The sequence below is a fragment of the Oreochromis aureus genome, linkage group 17, assembly GCF_013358895.1.
Source record: "Oreochromis aureus strain Israel breed Guangdong linkage group 17, ZZ_aureus, whole genome shotgun sequence".
NCBI lineage: Eukaryota > Metazoa > Chordata > Actinopteri > Cichliformes > Cichlidae > Oreochromis > Oreochromis aureus.
The window spans coordinates 21502884-21524187 of record NC_052958.1 but is presented as its reverse complement, the minus strand read 5'-3'; the positions used below and the strand labels follow the sequence as shown (position 1 = coordinate 21524187).

The window sequence follows — 21304 nt, the reverse complement described above, 5'->3', positions numbered from 1 at the left end:
AATACTGTCACAGAAAGGGTTAATGACAGTATAAAAGAAATTCTTCATGTAGCACAAAAAAACCAAACAAACGAGCAAACAAAATTGCATAGTACTTCACAATAAAATTTTTTTTACCATTTTTGAAAAAGAGTTTTGAAAGGGGGAAAAAATGATTTCCCACCTGTCAAACACACAAAAACATGATTGATTTGTCTGTATAGTAATAACCTGGAAAAACAACAACAACAAAAACAACATCAGAGTGAGACACCAGCTTTCAGGCAGCAATTTTCTTTGACTAAAAAGACAAAGTCAGCACTACACTACAAGAACACAGTGATGGAACCAAAGGTGCTGTAAAATCACCTTTCATGTGTGTCAGGGTTTTTCATCATTCACTGTGAGCTACAATTTCAACTCTCTGAAAGACTGGAACGTTGTTGAGATACAACTTTACATTACCACATAAGAGTCAGTGGCAGGTCACACTAATGGGTAAAACTATTAATTAATCCATGTTTTCACCAGTTATAATTCCTGCAAACTAGAGAAAACAGCTGTATCATCAAGTGCTACCAAAAATTGCATTTATGCCACTTGAATACCTGCTCCTTTCAATGAAACTTTGATTTTAGTGAGCCTCCTTTACACCTAAACCAAGAGTATACCCTCGAGAACTACCAACTCAAAACAAAATTACAACCAAACACCAAAATATACTAGTTCTAAAAAAGGTTTAGTCCAGTCTTTGTTGTTTGAAGGGAGTGATGATTAGAGGAGCAGTGTTTGTGCCACTGTCACTAGTACCAGGTCTGAAAAATGGATAAAGTTTCTCATTGAAGGTTTGGCCAGTATATGAGTAAAGAAGAACTGCAGCATTTACATCATAAAAGGAAACCAAACCCTCCTCATAATCCACAAAAACTCTCACCTTCTCTGGGGGATCATTCACAGAGAGAGGGACAGGATGGGCAGCAAGTGCAAAGTACTCATTTCTGTTCCTCAGACATATAGTCCAGTAGCCGTTCTCTGGGTTTAGTTTAATTTCTCCCTTCCTATTGACCGACCCTTTGGCCACTCCTAAAGTCCACACAGTCTTTCCTTTAACCTGGACATCATAGTAAAGTCTTCCACAGGAGAAGCCTTGTGTCCCTAAAACATTAATTGCAGGTTCAAATCTTTTTGATCTGTCTGGCAGTTTCTTCCGTTCATCCCCACAATGAACTTGCTTCCCATCATTGGACAGGATGAGAGCAGGATGTGCCGTATCAGGATCCAAAGTAACATCCACTGCATTCTGTCGAAGGTTGTTGAACTGGGCGTCCCGTATCATCTTCATCTCATTTTTGATGGTCTCTGTCAGCTCATCCACAGCTTTCACTAAAGCCGTCCTTGTGATTCCCTGGTATATTGCTGGATGGATGCTGACATCTGTCCAGTCTTTGGTGGGTGGAGCAGCATTCAGGGACGGGAAGCTCTGGAGGAAACGAAGACGGTCTTTAGAGCGTGAGATTTCCTCCATCTCAGCACGTCTCCTCGTCAGCTCAAAGACCTCCTGCTCCAGCTCTTTGATATAAACTTTGATCTGTTTCTCTGTCCTTTTCTGATTCTTTTCAGTCATCTCAATTAGACCCGAACACCATTTGCTGTCTCTCTGTCTGCAGCTTCTGTGCTGACCTTCAAGGATTGTTTGAGCTCCTGGGCCCGTATCCCTAAAGATTCTGAGAATCCTCTCAGAGAGCTCCTAACTTAACCTAAAAATTCCTTGCCAGGAGTTTTAGCTTAGAAGTGATCCCAGAACATTTTCAGTGAACTCTGAGCAAGGAATGGATGGAAAATCCTATCTTAGTGAGGAGGTGTGGTTGACCCCGTTGCTAGGTATGAGTCATCATTTCAAAAGCCGTGATTGGTTGATCCTACAAGTTTGATGGAAATGAGCTTTTGGTGAGAATGAGCAAAGGATGTACCCTCAAATCAATAAACATAATTATACACTCTAATCTTATGCTGACTGTAATTGCAAATAATATTTCACATTCAAGAAAATATCTGGAAAATGAATAGTAAGCTGTAGGGGTTATAGCCTAACATTAGAATCTAAAATATGTGAAAACTTAAACTCATTACACCCTGTTCAAATAATGATTCGTGTCTTATTTGCTCATATCAATATCCTAGCTGGCATATTTTGTACTTTCACTCCCATATGGACTCCATTGAAAACAAGATGGCCTATCTCAAGGGGCTGTCCCTAATGAAGTAGAAATCACAACATTACAAGTCCAGTGTGGTCTTAACGAGGGTAACACGGCTCAGCTTTTATCAATGTCTGTGATTGCTGGCTGGTCTATTTATAAAGGCTTGTTAACAAATATCCTACAAACACAGAAAATGGAGAAAAAAGGACTGCATAAGCCGAACTGGACTGAGGAGCAAGGTTTGTTGCTGGCCCAGTTGGTGAACGAACATAAAGGTATCTCTCCTGCCTCTTCTGTTGGCCATTTTGTGCAGCTGCTTAGGGGAACTCCTAAGCCACTAAAAGTCCTCTTCCCTGCTCTTAGCAGATCTCGCCTTAGGAGCCCTTTTAAGCGCTAGGAATCTTGAGGAATAGCTTTTATATTAACTGGGATTATCGTGTCACTTTTAGGGGAAATTCTAAGAAAACGTCATGACTCTGAGAATTTTCTTAGAATTTGGCCGCTAGGAGCCACTTTTTGCACAAAGATTCTTTAGGGATACGGGCCCTGGACTTTTCTTTGTCTCTCTTGGATCATGTGCTGAATTATAGCCTCTGTTCTCCCAAGTTGTGGTTTTTTTTTGTTTTTTTTGCTTCATATACTTCTTTCAGAGGAACTACCTGGTGAAATCTGTGATCTGTGTCCACACATGACTGACATATGATCATTTGTTCCATACCATTTTTGTGGAGTCACTTTTAAGTGTAGCCCACAAATTTTTAATAAGGTTAGGACATTGAGAAGGCCATTACAGAAGCTCATTGTTAGCTTACGTTATCCATTCTAAAACCAGTTTTGATGTGATGTGCATTTGGAATCATTGTCATGCTGGAACACCTAACTTTCAAGTTTCAACTGTCTAGTTGTTGATTTGAGGTGACGTTTAATAATTTTAAGTTTCTCTTTTTGCCGGCAATGGCAATGAGAAACTATCTGTTTTAGTCAATCATGTTTACTAATAAGAACATAAGACATCAAACAACCTCCAGCACCAAATTAGCCATAATTTGATTAAAGATGTAGCAACAATACTTTAAGTCTTATAAGAGTATTTTGTACATGAGTTTGAATATCACATACCAATCCCCTGCAGTGAAAAAAAAGAAAAAAAAGGGGGACTGGCAAGCTCTTGAAAACCATGTTATTTCTGCCCTTGCTGCTCAGCCATCCTTCACAGACACCAACCCCTAATCCCCAACATCCCAGTGCCCCAAAAACTTTGCCACTGCTGCTTTTCCTGACATGACTCATTTTGAAAGTTTTTAATTCAATGCATAGTAAATATAGAAATTAGTATACTACATTTGCACATTCCAGTTTGCCTGCATGGGACAGATTAATGTGAAATAGCCCAACATAGAGAAATAAACCAAAAGGAAAAGTTTTAAGAAAGATGTTTTAAGACTAAAATACTGAACACACTGCAACTGCAGGGTGGTTTGTCCCACTCTGGAGTTGTTCACACTGATCTGCTGATGAGAAAAATGGAAACATGTGCTAGATGGAAATGATGAGAAAACTGGTTGGTTCCTCAAGCGATGTAGAGAAAATAGTGAAAGCTGACAAAGTGTGTGCGTGTGTTGCATTGACTTAAGAAAACAAACCTCTGAAAAAACAACATCTCTTTGTGCAAGAAATTCTTCATGAGACAAAGTATTAAAAACAAGTAAAATGTTTGTCATTGTTGGTTTCTTCAAACTTCAAGCTATCCATATTTTATGCACAAAAGTCATGCATTGCATTACAATACAACTGCAATGTAATATTTTAATTTAAAATTTGGAAGTTTGAACAAATGTAACTGAAAATACTATATTACTTAAAAAAACAACTTAATATTACTTTACCAGTTAACATAGGTGTATAAAATCAAGCACCCAGCCATGCAGTAAGCCTTTGCAATCATCTGCAAAAAAAAGGGCTGCCCTAACAAGCTCACTGAATTTGTGGGTTTTACTGTAGTAGAATGGCACTACTGTAGCAGCTCAGTTTGTGACATACCATAATCAACTGTAAATGTTGTTCTTGCAAAATGAAACCTGTTAGGAACCACAGTGATTCAGCCACAGCACCCCACAGTGTGTAAAAATCACCACTGGCAACAGTAACTGCAGAGCTGGATTTCCATGACCAAGCAGTGATAAACCAGCGACACGTTGGGAGTGAACGCTTGCATGTGTGTTCAGATCCAACAAACAAGCTACTGTAGTTCAAAGTACTGAAAAATGTAATGCCGGTTCTGACAGAAAGATTTCAGAATGCACATCACGATTTGTTATGTATAGTGCTGCAGAGCAGCAGACCAGTCAGGGTGCCCATGCTGACCCCTGTCCTGCTCTGAAAGCGCCAACAATGGGCATGAAAGCACTGGTAATGGACCAGGGAACAATGCAAGAGGGAGGCCTGGTTTGCTGTGTCATGTGTAGCCTCCATCATGTGAATGGCCAGGTGTGTGTTGCTTACCTGGGGAACACTGGTGAAGACAGTATGATGGTTTCACCAATGTTTTGCTGGGAAACTTTGGGTTCTGCCCTCCATGAAGATGTTACTTTGACACGTATCACCTACCTACCTCAGCGCAACATTCAGGAAATTTTTTCATGAATGTTGCTGTAATATAATAAAAAAAGATATGACTGCGCTCATCTTCTGTTTATTTGCACTTGTTGCCAGGAGGCTTGCTCAATATGGGGGTCACAGTTTAATAAAATACACAAACAAAAAAAAGGTGCTGATCATTCCTGGTTGTACGTACCTTTTTAGACACCAAGCATTGCTGTTGTAAAATCAACTGTTTCTTCAGCTCTGAAGGAAAACCCCTCTCATCTGAGAGAGCTCGACCTGAGCTAAAATCATTCAGCACACTCAGGGAAGAAACTGCTATGTGATATGCAGACAGACTCAAATTGGAGAATCTCCAGTCTCCAACCAGAAAACTTTTGTTGTCCACCTGATAGGATATTGTTTTAAATTAAGCCCTCTGACCTTAAAGATTTTGGAGAACATTGATTGAAACCAAGAAGAAATGGTAAATGATGATTTGATTGCTTTCTATGGACCAGAATTTTATTGTTCTATAAAATAGTTGAATGCTCAGTTAAAACTAGTACTATATGCTGATGTAGTCTTGCAATAAACAAAATTCATCACAAGACTAAACAAGTAAATCCTGCTTTTGTACATTTAATAAAATTAAGGAAAATCTAGAAATATCAAGTGAATAAAGCTAAATCAAAGGACCTAAGTTCTTACTTGACAGGAATACAATGTCACCAGGGCATCAAAAAAAGTGTTCTCTTAGATAATACGAAGAAAAAAAAATAAAAAGAGCTTTGTTGTATCAGTGAAAACTCCTTCATGAGCAGTATGCATTGAATGTTCAGTCACAATTGGCCCTTCTTTCTGAAGGAGAATGGCCTAAAAAAGAAATGAATGGGACGCTTGCTGAGACTCTTCTACAGCTCAATTTCACCCAAAGAAACCCGAATATTTAGCCGTGTAAACCTTTATTAACCTAGTTAAAGGTTTATTAAGTCTGTGAAGGCTTCATGCACATTTACTTTGCTGCTAAATCCCCAAATTCAGACACAAATCTTCAGAGTTACTGATCTGTGTATGCATCACTATCCGTGTCTGCTTGTGTGTTTGACAGTTGTGTTTGAGTGTGTTTTCGTTTGTGCTCTGGGGTAAATATCATCTGATTTGTACTGTGACTCTGCAGCCTTCAGTTCCGTTTTTCCTCAGTGTCATATTCTGTGTGCGTTTCATGTCAGCTTATAATCCTGTCAGGCTCAGAAGCCTGAACTGACACTAACAAGAGAGAAATGAATGACAGACACTTGCTCTGGAGTAACTATGGTAACATGTTTGACTCTATCACCACAGCTGCAGGTTGGAAATGACCTGCCTCTGTGCCCTTAAGTAAAGCAGTCTCAAGAGATAAAACTTTTGTACAATATTGCTTAAGTCTTTACAAATCAAAAAATTTCAAACACACTGAAACATTAAGGAGAAGAAAAAAACTGGTCTTACATTAACTAGAAAGTGACACACACACACTTTATCTTGTCAACTCAAGACCCCAAACAAATAAAGATCAGACTAAGTTGTAAGAGTGAGTGAAAGACCGAAAAGAAATTGCAAGTCTAAAACTACTTCAAACTAATCCGACAAATACAAAAGTAAAGACTGAAATAAATTTCTCACTTTAGGGTGAGGTTTGAAGTAAACAATGTAAAGGCAACAGAAATACCAGACTGAAGCCTAAAAAGTACAGTTGTATACAATCAAATGTTATTCTTGATCTTCCCACAATTAAATGAAGTGGGTGACATCATCTTCTCTACCAATACAACACAAAGCAAAAGACGAAAGGAAAGACTGAATGGTAACTTGTTTAAGGGATCAGCCACAGCCGTTCGCTGTGCTGCACAGGGTTTGACACAGAAGATGAAGAGTGGATCATTTATATTGTTATAACATTAGTGTAAATGACCATAAAAAAGCACAAATTGTTAAGAAATCGTAAGGTTTTGTGCACTGCAAGGCAACACAGTTGACTTATTCAGGTTCCTGATCGATCGATCACTCGTTCACTCACTCAATCACTCACTCGATCACTGACTAACTCACTCGATCACTCGGTGGATCACTCACGCGATCACTTGATCACGCGGTGATCGGCGATCGTGGCTCAAGAGTTGGGAGTTCGCCTTGTAATCAGAAGGTTGCCAGTTCGAGCCCCGGCTTGGACAGTCTCGGTCGTTGTGTCCTTGGGCAAGACACTTCACCCGTTGCCTACTGGTGGTGGTCAGAGGGCCCGGTGGCGCCAGTGTCCGGCAGCCTCGCCTCTGTCAGTGCGCCCCAGGGTGGCTGTGGTTACAATGTAGCTTGCCATCACCAGTGTGTGATGAATGTGTGTGTGATGGATATGTAAAGCGCTTTGGGGTCCTTAGGGACTAGTAAAGCGCTATATAAATACAGGCTATTTACCATTACTCACGCGATCACTTAGTGAATCACTCAATCAAGCGGTGGATCACTCGATTGCGCGGTCGATCACTCAGTCGATCACTCGGTGGATCACTCACGCGATCACTTGATCACTCACGCAAGCACTCGGTCGATCACTCGGTGGATCATTCGATGGATCAGTCGGTGGATCACTCACATGATCACTCGGTGGATCGGTGGATCACGCGGTCGATCACTCGATCACACGGTCGATCACTCACTCGATCACTCGGTGGATCATTCAGTCGATCACTCGATCACTGGGTGGATCATTCGATGGATCACTCGGTTGATCACTCGGTGGATCATTCGATAGATCACTGTGTTCACCACTCGATGGATCACTCACTCGATCACTCGGTGGATCATACAGTCTACCCAGTGATCACTCGATCACTGGGTGGATCACTCGATCACTCGGTGGATCATTCGATGGATCACTAGGTTGATCACTGACGCGATCATGCGGTCGATCAACCATGCGATCACTCATGTGATCACTCGGTCGATCACTCGATCACGTGGTCGATCACTCGGTGGATCACTCATGCGATCACTCGGTGGATCACTCATGCGATCACTCGATCATGCGGTCGATCACTCGGTGGATTATTCAGTCGATCACTCACTCGATCACTCGGTTGATCATTCAGTCGATCACGCGGTCGATCACTCAGTCGATCACTCGGTGGATCACTCGGTGGATCATTCGATAGATCAGTCGGTGGATCACTCACGTGATCACTCGGTGGATCGGTCGATCACTCGGTCAATCACTCGATCATTATATGGTACAAGTTCCTCTTTTCTTTGTGCCAAATTTCCGATGCGGCTTGCAATAACTTCCCCTTTCTGAGGTCTGTTGCCAGGGCAACCTGTCACCCTTAACCCCAGCCAACATGTATGTATGGGCCCCACCTGGTTTTTCCTCGGGCTGGATGGGTATCATGTGGGCATGGGCTCAAACTGGGCTTTTTGTATGGGGCCTACTTGGGTTTTTCACATTAAACCCATATGGGCAATCCCAAGTGGGCACTTTTAGTAGGTCCTAGCTGGGTCAAACATGGGAAACACTTAACTTGGTCCAAAATGGGAAACACACGTAGGACCCACTTGGGTTTTCCACCTAGGATAGACATGGGCTAACACAGTCATTTAAGGATAGGCTGTTGTTGTGTGCCCCAGGTGGGGCAAAGTGAGGTAATCAATATATGTTTTAGTATGGATGACACAGGTGGGGCCCACCTGGTCAAACTATATGGGTTACACATGGGCAAATGCAAGTCAGAACCTAAAAACATGTCTATGTGGGCCCCATATGGGTTATGTTAAGTTAATATGGGCTTCTATTTTATGTGGGCTCAGGATTGTTTAGTATATATGGGACCCACTTGGGTTTCTCACATCAAAATCATATGGGCAAAACCAAGTGGAAACATATAGTAGGTCCTTGCTGGGTCAAACATGGGAAACACTTAACTTGGTCCAAAATGGGAAACACACGTAGGGCCCACTTGGGTTTTCCACCTAGGATAGACATTGGCTAACACAGTCATTTAAGGATAGACTGTTGTTGTGTGCCCCAGGTGGGGCAAAGTGAGGTAATCAATATATGTTTTAGTATCGATGACACAGGTGGGGCCCACCTGGTCAAACTGTATGGGTTACACATGGGCAAATGCAAGTCAGACCCTGAAAACATGTCTATGTGGGCCCCATATGGGGCAAAGTGAGGTAATCAATATATTTCTTTAGCACTGATGACACGGATGGGGCCCACCTGGTCAAACTATATGGGTTACACATGGGCAAATGCAAGTCAGAACCTAAAAACATGTCTATGTGTGCCCCATATGGGGCAAAGTGAGGTAATCACTTTAGCATGCAATCAGAGCATGCCTTACAGTACAGTTTTATAAGCTGTGCACACAAAAATAGACTGTTATTTTACAAAATTGATCATTCAACAAATGTAAATCACTGCAGATTTTTTGTTTTAGCTGCACTGTATGGGCTCAAAATGTGGTCATAAATATTTTGGACTTGTAAATCAGGATTTGTATGTGTAAAAAGAATTTGTGTGTGTGAAAAAGATTTGTGTGTGTGTAAAAAAGATTTGTGTGTGTGTAAAAAAGATTTGTGTGTGGACTTAGCCAAAAAAAAAATCCCGCATGTTACAATTACGAATTTTGACCCTATTTTTCTTCCTTTCATCTGATTGGTCAATGTCATGTCAATCACAAATGTAACAATCCAATCAGAGAACAGATGGGGTTGGCTGTCGGAGGGGCACTTTTTTGAACTGCAGGTCCTTGAAGGGTAATACAGTTTGAAGCAGGAGACTGAAAGTTAGTGCTGAAAGTGCAGGAGGATCTCTATATAAATATCCAATAGCAGCTAGGTCCCCTAACTTTCAGCACTAACTTTCAGTCTCCTGCTTCAAACTGTATTACCCTTCAAGGACCTGCAGTTCAAAAAAGCGCCCCCCCGACAGCCAAACCCATCTGTTCTCTGATTGGATTGTTACATTTGTGATTGACATGACATTGACCAATCAGATGAAAGGAAGAAAAATAGGGTCAAAATTCGTACTTGTAACTTGCAGGGTTTTTTTTTGGCTAAGTCCAAAAAAAGTGAAGCGGATGAAGAACAAAACTGTGACTTTCCTGATGTGGAGTCAAACTCTGATGCTAAGAGGAAACTTGCTGAATGGGCAGCAAACCGAAATGTGTCTCATTCTGTGTTGTCAGAGCTCTTAACCATACTTTTGGAGCTTGGTCTAGATTTGCCAAAGGATCCCAGAACTTTGCTCAGTACATTAAAAGACTGTGAAGTGAAACAGATTGGCAGGGGAAGTTACTACTATTTTGGTCTTGAAAGTACAGTATTGTCAGAACTGAAAATGATAAATCAACATGAACTGAAAACTGATACATTAACCATTTGTGTGAATGTTGATGGTTTGCCTCTCTTTAAGAGCTCTAATATGCAACTGTGGCCTATTTTAGGTAAGATAGTTGAACTGCCACAAGCAAATGTTTTCATGATAGGTATATATGCTGGTCCCTGCAAACCTGAGTCGGTGAACGACTACATGCATGATTTTATAGAAGATGTAAAAAAGGTCACAAAAACTGGTATTGTTTTCAATGGAAAACACTTCAATGTACCCCTTCCAGATGCTTTTATCTGTGACACCCCAGCTAGAGCTTATTTAAAATGCATCAAAGGTCATGGTGGCTACAGTTCTTGTGAGCGCTGTACACAGTATGGTGTTTATGTTGATGGGAAAGTTATTTTTCCAGATATGGATTCAAGTCTCAGATCAGATTCTCAGTTTGAAGAAATGTTAGATGAAGATCACCACAACTCCAAATCACCTCTTCAAGAGCTAGGCATTGGCATGGTTTCAGCCTTTCCCTTAGACTATATGCATTTAATTTGCTTGGGTATTGTACGTAGATTACTTGCCCTGTGGATTAAGGGACCATTGCAGTGTCGGGTTCCTACTTCTACTCTGTCTGCCATTTCTGATCACTTAAAACAGTGTAGGCAAAGTCTGCCACGCACGTTTTCCAGAAAGTCACGGTCCCTAATGGAGTACAGACAATGGAAAGCTACAGAATTAAGACAATTTTTGTTGTATACTGGACCAGTTGTGCTTTTCCAGAAACTGTGCAATCCACAGTACAAGAACTTCCTGGTTTTGTGTAAAGAGTACTGTTATTATGCAAAAAATTTATTAAGATGCTTTGTTGCCAACTTTGCTAAGATTTATGGGACTAAATTCTTAGTTAACAATACACACAGTCTTTTGCACCTAGCAGATGATGCTAAAAAGTATGGCCCTCTGGATTTGGTTTCATGTTTTCCATTTGAGAATTATTTGGGACAGTTAAAAAAGATGGTGAGAAGACCACAGGATCCTGTACAGCAAATTGTCAGACGAGTTTGTGAAAAGCAATTGTATGATCACAGGTCATTCAAAATGGCAGAGGGTGTACTCACACAGCCACATACATCTGGACCTATGATGACTGAATTATTTGTCCATCATTCTTTTCAGTACAAGATGTACAGACATGGAAATCAAATAATCTCCACCTCCAATAGAACAAATTGTTTTGATCTTGAAGGCAAAGTTGCAGTTGTGCGGAACATTGTGCTGTTCATCAGAGAAATACATGTTTTGTATGAACTGTTTGAGACTGGAACAGCGTTTTTTAACTACCCTATTGATTCAACATCTTTGGGTGTACATTTGTTGTCAAAACTGTCAGGTCATCTTGCTAGTGCTCCTGTAACTAAATTTACAAAACCAATTATTTTGTTACCTTTTCGTAATGCATTTGTAGCTTTGCCTCAGCTACACAGCATGTAACTTAATGGCGTTTACAGGATGTCTTCATTCAGTGTGGTCGAGTTTGTGGATGAAGTTGACTCTGATGGAACGATGTCTACCTTCTTGCAGCCATCAGAGTGGTTCCATGACGCAGAGAGAAAATTATGCTGGTGGCCTCCTGCCTCATTGGTGAATGTGACAAAGGCTGTAAAGGAAGGAACACCACCAACCAGCAACTGGATACTCTGCAATGTCCATGTCATGGGAAATGCAGATAAGTTTGACTTTATTTGTACACTACATCTGTATTTCCTTTTCTTTAAAAGTTTATACATGAACATTTTTTTTTTTTTTTTACTTGGAGGCTTTTGAAAATGTAAGGCCCTGTATTACTGTATTATTGTATGTTTCTGTTCTGTGTCCTGTGTACTGTTTGTTTGTATATGTGTCTTTCTGGCTGCTGTTACAACCAAATTTCCCCTTGTGGGACAATTAAAAGATTATTCTATTCTATTCTACTGGAAACCATTTTTTCATTGTCATTGTTTTTGCAGATTTATTTCTTCTTTACATTGTATCTTACATGTTGTATTCTGTACAATTTATGTTATAGCAACTTATGCAAATGCCAGGGCAAAGTTGCATCAAGCAGAGTATTCATCAGACTTGACGGACAATGAGAATGGCATAAGAAAAAGAAAGTAAGTGGTACTAGCATACAAACAAGATGAAGTTTATTTCCTTCTGAAACAGTGTCATAAATGTTCTGTGCTTAACCTTTCTAGGCCCAGTGTTAAACTGATGAAGAATCAACTGAGCAGCCACACTGAATCAAGTGAGCCTTCTGATTCAGATGAAGAACTTCCACCCACGCCTCCAGAACAACTCCTTAAGCGACCCTCTGGAAAAAACAATAGTGTAGCCGCCAGCCCCGCTGCCCGGAGTGCCGCCAGCCCCTCTGCCCGGAGTGCCGCCAGCCCCTCTGCCCGGAGTGCCGCCAGCCCCGCTGCCCGGAGTGCCGCCAGCCCCACTTGTGAACCCATGTTCTCGAAAGTACTTGCCATTTTAGAGGAAGTGAAGGAGACTCAACTGGTTCATAGCAAGATGTTAAATGCCTTGCTGAAGCAGAAAAATGGTTCAGTTACGGAGGTCCCTGAAGGGGTTGTTTTACCTCTTAAAACCCAAGACGATGTTGAGGCCCTTAATGGAAAACTGGAGGACTCCAGTCTCATGTCTGCTGTAGTAAGTTTTTTTTCCTCCCCATTCTGCTTGCCACTGTTCTTTATACAGTAGTCAGAAAACATTCTTTGATATATTTTCTGAAAGACATTCTCCTTCATGATTTTTTTTGGTATACAGCATAATTGGTTTCATTTAACACATCAAGTCTTACTGGTCCTGAGGCAGCAAAGCAGGCCAGAGACCATCACATCTGCTACCATGTTTTTCTGTTGCTATGATGGGTTTTTTTTCTGAGATGTTACTTTTATACCACATGTTTACCTGTTAAGATGTATCTGTCCCACTGCGCAAGTGTCCAGTGAAGGGGGGCATGGCTACGCGCGGGTGGGAAGGGGACGTAGAGTTTCTGGGAGGAGCAGTTTTCTTCTTGTGTGTACATTAATGGATCCATGGGTTCCATTAATGTGGAGCAAGTAAACAACCTTCAAGTGACACTATCTGAAGATGCCAAGTCATGCACAGATAAAAACAGAGATGAAATATTAGTGGTGAAGGAAGACATCTTCTCACAAGCCAAACAAACTGAACTTGATAACTGGAAAAGAAACAATGTGTTTGAAGTGGAGAAAGATAAAGGTCAGAAATGTATATCAACAAGGTGGATATGCACACTCAAGGAAACACCAGGGGGCATTGTACCCAAAGCTAGACTGGTTGCAAGAGGCTTTGAAGAAATAAACACTCAAGAACTTTCCAAAGACTCACCAACATGTTCCTCCGAGTCCCTGAAGATCATAGCAGTAATATGTCAAAATCAATGGAAACTGAACTCCATGGACATTAAAACAGCTTTTCTGCAAGGTAAAGATTTAACCCGAGACGTGTACATTCGACCACCTGAAGAAGCACAGGGCAAAGGAACTATATGGAAGTTGAACAAATGTGTTTATGGCCTGGCAGATGCTTCATTATTCTGGTACAACAAGGTGAAAGAAACCATGCAGAAGCTGGGGGGCACAGTGTCAAAAGTTGATCTGGCTGTCTTCTACTGGCTAGACGATCTCTGTAAAGTGACAGGAGTACTTGCATGTCATGTAGATGACTTTATGTGGGGTGGTTCAGACATGTTCTCCACATTAGTCATCCCCAAACTGAAAGCTGCTTTTCAAGTTGGACGAGAAGAACATAACAGCTTTAACTACATTGGGATGGAGGTTCACTCTCTTCAGAATGAAATACAACTACAACATGATACGTACATAAAAAACCTACAGCCTATTCCTATTGATCCCACCAGGGCACCACAGTGTGAGGCTCCTTTAACAGATACAGAGATGGACATGTTAAAATCCAAGATTGGACAGATACTGTGGGTAGCAAGACAGAGCAGACCCGACATCATGTGTGACATTTCCATCCTGGCATCAAGCACAAAACATGCTACCATTCAGACAATGCACTGCACAAACAAACTGATCAGAAAACTTAAATCACAGGAGGTTACCCTGAGGTTTCAGTTCTTGGGTGAAAGCAAATCCCTCAAATTAGTGGTGTTTAGTGATTCCTCTTTGGGCAACCTCTCAGACGGAGACACACAAGGTGGACATTTTATCATGTTGATGGGAGAAGGAGGAAAGTTTTCGCCCATATTTTGGCAGTCAAAACGGATCAGGAGGGTGGTACGGAGTACACTAGCAGGAGAGACTTTGGCCCTTGCAGATGGGATCGACAGTGCTGTTTTTCTGGCTGCACTCTATTCTGAGCTCACCACTGGTGATGGTACACACAACATCTTGCCAATCGTCTGTGTAACAGACAACCATTCCCTTCTTGATGCTGTCAAGTCCACAAAATCTGTAAGTGAGAAGAGGCATCAAAGAACTTATGCACACAGGGACTATTCAGCACATCATATGGACATCTACCAAAGAGCAGCTTGCTAACTGCCTGACAAAAGTGGGAACATCAGCACTTGGACTGCTAAGAGCCCTGAGAGAAGGGCAATGGCAGCTAGAAAGCTGAAAGGACTAATGACAAAAAATAAAAATTAACACTCATAAAAATGTTTCTTTTAAACACTAGTTTGGAGTGTTATATTATGTTTAGCTGTTATATTGTTCAAAAAGAGAAAAAGGAAATTGTTCTAATCTGTTTTCCTTTCCTTAAAAGAAAAAGGGGAGATTGTTAAGATGTATCTGTCCCACTGCGCAAGTGTCCAGTGAAGGGGGACATGGCTACGCACGGGTGGGAAGGGGACGTAGAGTTTCTGGGAGGAGCAGTTTTCTTCTTGTGTGTATGAACGAAAGAAGGCAGACAATTAAAGTTGGAGTTATCATACCAGTGTGATTATTGGACTAACATACCTTCCAGAAAGTTACATTTTTTTATTCTAATGAAGCATTTGATTCTGATTTTGATAACGGATAGATTTCTTATTTTTGTTCTGCTATGATAGTTTATGCAAATTCTGGCCAGTTCCTATTTATTTTAACCCTTTAGCCCCCAACCCGTCGCCGATGACAGGTTTTTCCAACCCGTCTCTTCCAACCAGAGCTCTACCAGGGGCCCAACACGCCTGGACTTATTTAGAAGAGATGCCCAAAAACAAACCACAGGGCCAAAGGTCACAAAATTGTTTTTGTTCTGTTTTACAATTAATAATTCAAATTGCCTATTCTAAATCTTTTATTCATGTACATTATGAGTGCCTTTTTCAGTGAAAAAAAAACGGTAAAATTTCAAGTTTGTTTTTTGCCCTTTTCTGTTATTAATCCCTGATTACACTCTTATAGTATACAGTAGAGAAAAAAAACTACCAGATGTGGAAAGTAGAAGTAATCCTGAAAAAAGGGACAAAAACACACACACTCACAGCTGATTTTATGACACTTTTACAGCTAAAACAAAATATTTTGGGTTTTGATTATAGATTTATCAAAAAACCTATTTTAGTTTGGAGAAAGTAAATGAGAGCAGGCACACGCATTCTGCACAAAGATGTAAACACAAAGCGCGGACCCGCCGACGGATCAGAATCAGTGAGATGTGGCCTTTCTCAGCCGATGGCACTTTGTGTTTTTTGTGCTAGAGTCTGAAGCTGCAGGTTTTATCTCTCTCCAAACAATATTGACTGAACCAGCAGCAAAAGAAGATCCAAACTACACTGAAAATTTCGCTTCACGTAAACATCATCATGAATTCCCTCTTACTTTTGCTGTTTTGGTTTTCCACCATGGTGGTTTTCCACCATGGTAAAATCACACTTCACGCAGAGCTCGCTGTCTCTCTCTCACTCTCTCTCAGTGTACTTCAAGAACAGTTTCCCATCTAAAAATCAGTGTTTTCTGCATTTACAGTGCTGTCGCTTTTTTTTCCCCTTTCACTTACGAAGAGAAAGCCTTTCTGCCTTTCAATAGGCCTGCTGAACAAATTTAAACTTTTTAAAATTATGCAAAATTGCAAAACGCTTAGCTGTGTCTCTAATAAAACCTCTGTAACTTTGCTCTGCTTCACTTCAGCAGCATCAGGTAATGTTCAGATGTTGATTAATGGTTTTCTTTCGTTTTTGATCTACTGCAGAATATTTTTAAGGTCATCTGCTATAAAATCCCAGGCCAGAAAATCGGCTTCATGTTTTTCTGTGTTTTATCCTCAGTTACTTTGATACAAAGGCATCTGCTGTGATGCTTACACCTTTGATAAAGTCTCGCAAGTGTCAGCTTTCCTTTATAGATATAAAAATATGGAAATGTACTTATACGTGATCAGACTTATAGTATTTCTGACTGTCTGAGACAAAATTTCCCCGAATTGAATCGATTCGGGACCTTGTGAATCGGAATCGAATCGACTCTAGAAATCAGTGACATACCCAGCCCTATTAAGGAACTTCAATTCAGTTTTTAACAGTTTAGCTTGTGTTACTACCATATTTTTTATATATATATATATATATATATATATATATATATATATATATATATATATATATATATGTATATATATATATATATATATATATATATATATGTATATATATATATATATATATATATATATATATATATATATATATATATATATATATATATATATATATATATATATATATATATATATATATATATATATATATATATATATATATATATATATATATATATATATATATATATATGTGTATATATATATATATATATATATATATATATATATATATATATATATTTTTTTATCACCACACAATTAACATTAAGTAATATGTAAAGCGTCCATTTATCCTCCATTCCTGGTCCATTATCTTAAGCTTAGGCTGCTCCCCCCTGCGACCCAATCCGGTACTAAGTAGAGAGGCCCAGACTTCGCTCTCTCCAGTCACTTGGCCCTGCTCCTCCAGCGGAATCCCAAGGCATTTCCAGGCCAGCCAAGAACCAGAGGCCGTTTATCAATGCCCAAGTACGCTGCAGATGCGTACTCGCTTCTCGGTGAGTACGTACTCGCCGAGAACGCACGGGAGTACGTATCCGCCGAGAACGCGAGCACGGACTCGTGGGCGTTTCTCAATTCTCAAAATGCACGCGAGCACGGACTCGTGATTTGTACAGTCGGAACACCAGCGTACATGATGATGTCACAGGTCCGGAGTTTTTACTGCCGTCCCCTCTTAATGTAACTGTGAGTAACATGTTATGAAGCTTAACTTTAATCACAGCCAAACCGGTTTACTCAGGAACAAATAAAACACTGAAATAAACCAAACATTAACATTTAGAAGTGATCTAAGTGACTTATATATCATTTTTAACCGCACTAGTGAAACCTCTAATAATAAAAATAGTGTACATGTACATACGTGTACATACCTTAATAAAAACAAGCAGGTGAGATGTTAGAACGCTTTTATTTCTATTCTAGTGGACACTCAATACTATAGACAGCTGCTGGGGTTTCTTTAACCTGAGTAGTGAGAAGTCCATGAGCGAGGGGGGTGAAACGATGTGCCGGGAGTCCGCTGTTGAGTTTTGGACGAAATGCATTCTGGGACATATAGCTGTCCCAAGTCCACACCGATGCATGCTCGATAAAACAGGCGGATCGAGAACACATCCGGGACTTTTTCGCGTTCTCGGCTTGATGCGTACTTCGAATTGGAACAGTACTTGGTCTCCGACTGATGACGTATCACGAGTACACGAGAACGCAAGTACGCACAAGTACGCATATTGATAAACGCCCATAGTCCCTCTAGCATGTCCTGGGTGTTCCTCTAGGTCTCTTCCTGGTTGGATGTGCCCAAAACAGCTCACCAGGGAGGCATCCTACCCAGATGCCAGTATCTAATCTGTCCTTTTTGTATGTTCCCCTTAGGTTGCCATGGTAGCAGATATAGGGGGAACAAGTGTAGATGATGCTACAAGGAGAATGATGAAATTCCTCATATCACCCAAGCTTGCCGTGGAGTACAACTTGCTTGGCCGACATGGGAAGAAAAAGTTCCGAGATTTGCGCCTCTTTAATGTTGTGTATGGTAAGTTAGTTTCACTTGAGACACTTGAACTTTTTTAATAAAGTGTTTGAAAGTGTAACTGAGATTGGTTATTGTGCCATCTTATATATTTGAGGCAAGAAAGTGAAATAAACATTGTTCTTTGTAAATCATCACCAAAGGAAGTAAGCTAAGGTTAACTTTACTTTGGCTTACCCATTTTTCTTCTTCATTTGCAGAGGCACTGAAGAAGAATTCTTTGACAGCAAAAGTCAACCTGCAAGAAGCAGAGAAAGCTCTCTGCAAATGGTTCACTGGAGCTAGAGACAGAGGAGGACTGAGGGCTGCAAGGGAACAAAATAGACTAACGGCTCTGTAAAAAAAACATAACAGACACCCCTGCTGATTCAAGACAAGGTTCTGAGTTTCCCTTCTTATTTTTTCCCATGTTGCTACAGTTCCAACTCTAAGCAATTTGAATGTAGTTTGACATTTCTAGTTTTTTAAGTTCACACGTTCAGAAGACCCGTATGAAAAGAACATCGAGGGAACAGTTTACCCTGCCCGGGATAGGGTTACCGGGGCCCCGCCCTGGAGCCAGGCCCGGGAGGGTGCCCGAGGGCGGCGCCTGGTGGCGGGCCTTAGTCCATGGGGCCCGGCCGGGCACAGCCCGAAGAGGAGACATGGGCCCATCCTCCCGCAGGCCCACCACCCGCAGGAGGCGCCATAGGGGTCGGGTGCAATGTGTGTCGGGCGGCGGCCAGGAGCGGAGGCCCTGGCGGACCGATCCCCGGCTGCCAAGACTGGCAATAGGGACATGGAATGTCACCTCTCTGGTGGGGAAGGAGCCTGAGTTAGTGCGTGAGGTTGAGAAGTACCGGCTAGATATAGTCGGGCTCACCTCACGCATGGCTTGGGCTCTGGAACTAGTCTCCTGGAGAGGGGCTGGACTCTGTCTCAGTCTGGAGTTGCCCCTGGTGAGAGGCGGCGGGCTGGGGTGGGTATTCTAATATCCCCGGCTTGCTGCCGATACGCTGGGGTTTTTCCCGGTGGATGAGAGGGTTTGTTCCCTGCGCCTCAGGGTCGGGGAACGGGTCCTGACTGTCATCTGCGCTTATGCGCCGAGTGGCAGTTCAGAGTACCCAGCCTTCTTAGAGTCCCTGGGGGGTGCTGGAAGGTGCCCCACCTGGAGACTCTGTTGTCCTACTGGGAGACTTCAATGCTCACGTGGGTAACGACAGCGAGACCTGGAGGGGCGTGATTGGGAGGAACGGCCTCCCTGATCTGAACCCGAGTGGTGTTTTGTTATTGGACTTCTGTGCAAATCACAGTTTGGCCATAACGAACACCTTGTTCGAACATAAGAGTGTCCATAAGTGCACGTGGCACCAGGATGCTCTAGGCCGCAGGTCGATGATCGATTTTGTAATCGTATCACCAGACCTGCGACCATATGTTCTGGACACTCGGGTAAAGAGAGGGGCTGAGCTGTCAACTGATCACCACCTGGTGGTGAGTTGGATCAGGTGGCGGGGAGGACGCTGGACAGACCCGGTGCACCTAAACGCGTGAGTGAGGGTGTACTGGGAACGTCTAGCAGAGGCCCCAGTCCGCGAGATCTTCAACGCACACCTCCGGCAGAGCTTCAACAACATTCCGAGGGAGACTGGGGACATTGAGTCCGAATGGACCATGTTCAGCGTCTCCATTGCCGGCTGCTGCATTGAGCTGCGGCCGCAAGGTGGTTGGTGCCTGCCGTGGTGGTAATCCCGAACCAAATGGTGGACACCAGAGGTGAAGGGAGCCACCAGGCTGAAGAAGGAGTCCTATCGGGCTTGGTTAGCCTGTGGGACTCCAGAGGCAGCTGACAGGTATCGACAGGCCAAGCGGAATGTGGCTCGGGCAGTGGCTGAAGCAAAAACTTGGGTGTGGGAGGAGTTCGGAGGCCATGGAAAAAGACTTTCGGACTGCCTCGAAGAGATTCTGGCAAACCGTCAGGCGTCTCAGGAGGGGAAAGCGGTGCTCTACCTGCACTGTGTATAGTGCTGGCGGTGCGCTGCTGGCGTCGACTGAGAAAATTGTCAGACGGTGGAAGGAATACTGAGGACCTCCTTAATCCCACTGACACGCCTTCCGAGGAGGAAGCAGAGTCTGGGGATGAGGGAATGACCCGCCAATTTCTGGGGTCGAGGTCACTGAGGCAGTTAAACAACTCCTCGGTGGCAGAGCCCTGGTGTTGATGAGGTCCGCCCTGAGTTCCTGAAGGCTCTGGACGCGTTGTAGGGCTGTCCTGGTTGACACGCCTCTACAATGTTGCGTGGAGATCAGGGCAGTACCCTGGACTGGCAGACCGGGGTGGTGGTCCCCATCTTTAAGAAGGGAGACCGGAGGGTGTGTTCCAACTACAGGGGATCACACTCCTCAGCCTCCCTGGGAAAGTCTATGCCAGGGTGCTGGAAAGGAGAGTTTGTCCGTTAGTCGAACCTCGGATACAGGAGGAACAATGCGGTTTTCGTCCCTGGTCGCGGAACACTGGACCAGCTCGAGGATACTTGAGGGTGCATGGGAGTTTGCCCAACCAGTCTACATGTGTTTTGTGGACTTGGAGAAGGCATTCGACCGTGTCCCTCGGGTGTCCTGTGGGAGGTGTTGCGGGGAGTATGGGGTGTCTGGCCCACTGCTATGGGCCATTCGATCCCTATACAACCGTTGTAAGAGTTTGGTTCGCATTGCCGGCAATAAGTCGGACTTGTTTCCGGTGGGTGATGGGCTCCGCCAGAAACTGCCCTTTATCACCGATTCTGTTCATAATTTTTATGGACAGGATTTCTAGGCGCAGCCAAGTGGCGGAGGGCTTTCACTTGGTGGCCTCAGAATCTCATCTCTGCTTTTTGCGGATGATGTGGTTCTGATGGCTTCATCGGTGGGGGCCTCCAGCTCGCTGGAGAGCGGTTCGCAGCCGAGTGTGAAGCAGCGGAATGAGGATCAGCACCTCCAAATCTGAGGCCATGGTTCTCAGCCGAAAAAAGGGTGGAGTGCCCACTCCGGGTCGGGATGAGTTCC

The 21304-nt window shown here is 42.6% G+C and overlaps 2 protein-coding genes across 2 annotated transcripts; one reads left to right on the top strand and one right to left on the bottom strand.

Annotated features, from left to right (window-relative positions):
* Positions 1-718: 718 nt before the first annotated feature.
* On the bottom strand, positions 719-1603 carry LOC120433999 (pyrin-like). The gene has a single exon (XM_039601343.1). It carries the CDS (start codon positions 1601-1603, stop codon positions 719-721), a length of 885 nt encoding a protein of 294 aa, XP_039457277.1.
* Positions 1604-11631: 10028 nt separating this feature from the next.
* On the top strand, positions 11632-18737 carry LOC120433998. Its single transcript, XM_039601342.1, has 5 exons — positions 11632-11866; positions 12188-12275; positions 12360-12816; positions 18124-18283; positions 18481-18737. The coding sequence occupies exons 1-5, from the start codon at positions 11632-11634 to the stop codon at positions 18618-18620; spliced, it is 1080 nt and encodes a 359-aa protein (XP_039457276.1). The 3' UTR covers positions 18621-18737.
* Positions 18738-21304: the final 2567 nt, after the last annotated feature.

Coding starts and splice junctions, on each gene's coding strand:
- LOC120433998 (XM_039601342.1), top strand. CDS start 11,632: ATGTCTTCATTCAGTGTGGTCGAGTTTGTGGATGAAGTTGACTCTGAT. Junction 11,867..12,187: donor AGATAAGTTTGACTTTATTT/GTACACTACATC, acceptor TTTATGTTATAG/CAACTTATGCAAATGCCAGG. Junction 12,817..18,123: donor CCAGTCTCATGTCTGCTGTA/GTAAGTTTTTTT, acceptor TGTTCCCCTTAG/GTTGCCATGGTAGCAGATAT.
- LOC120433999 (XM_039601343.1), bottom strand. CDS start 1,603: ATGACTGAAAAGAATCAGAAAAGGACAGAGAAACAGATCAAAGTTTAT.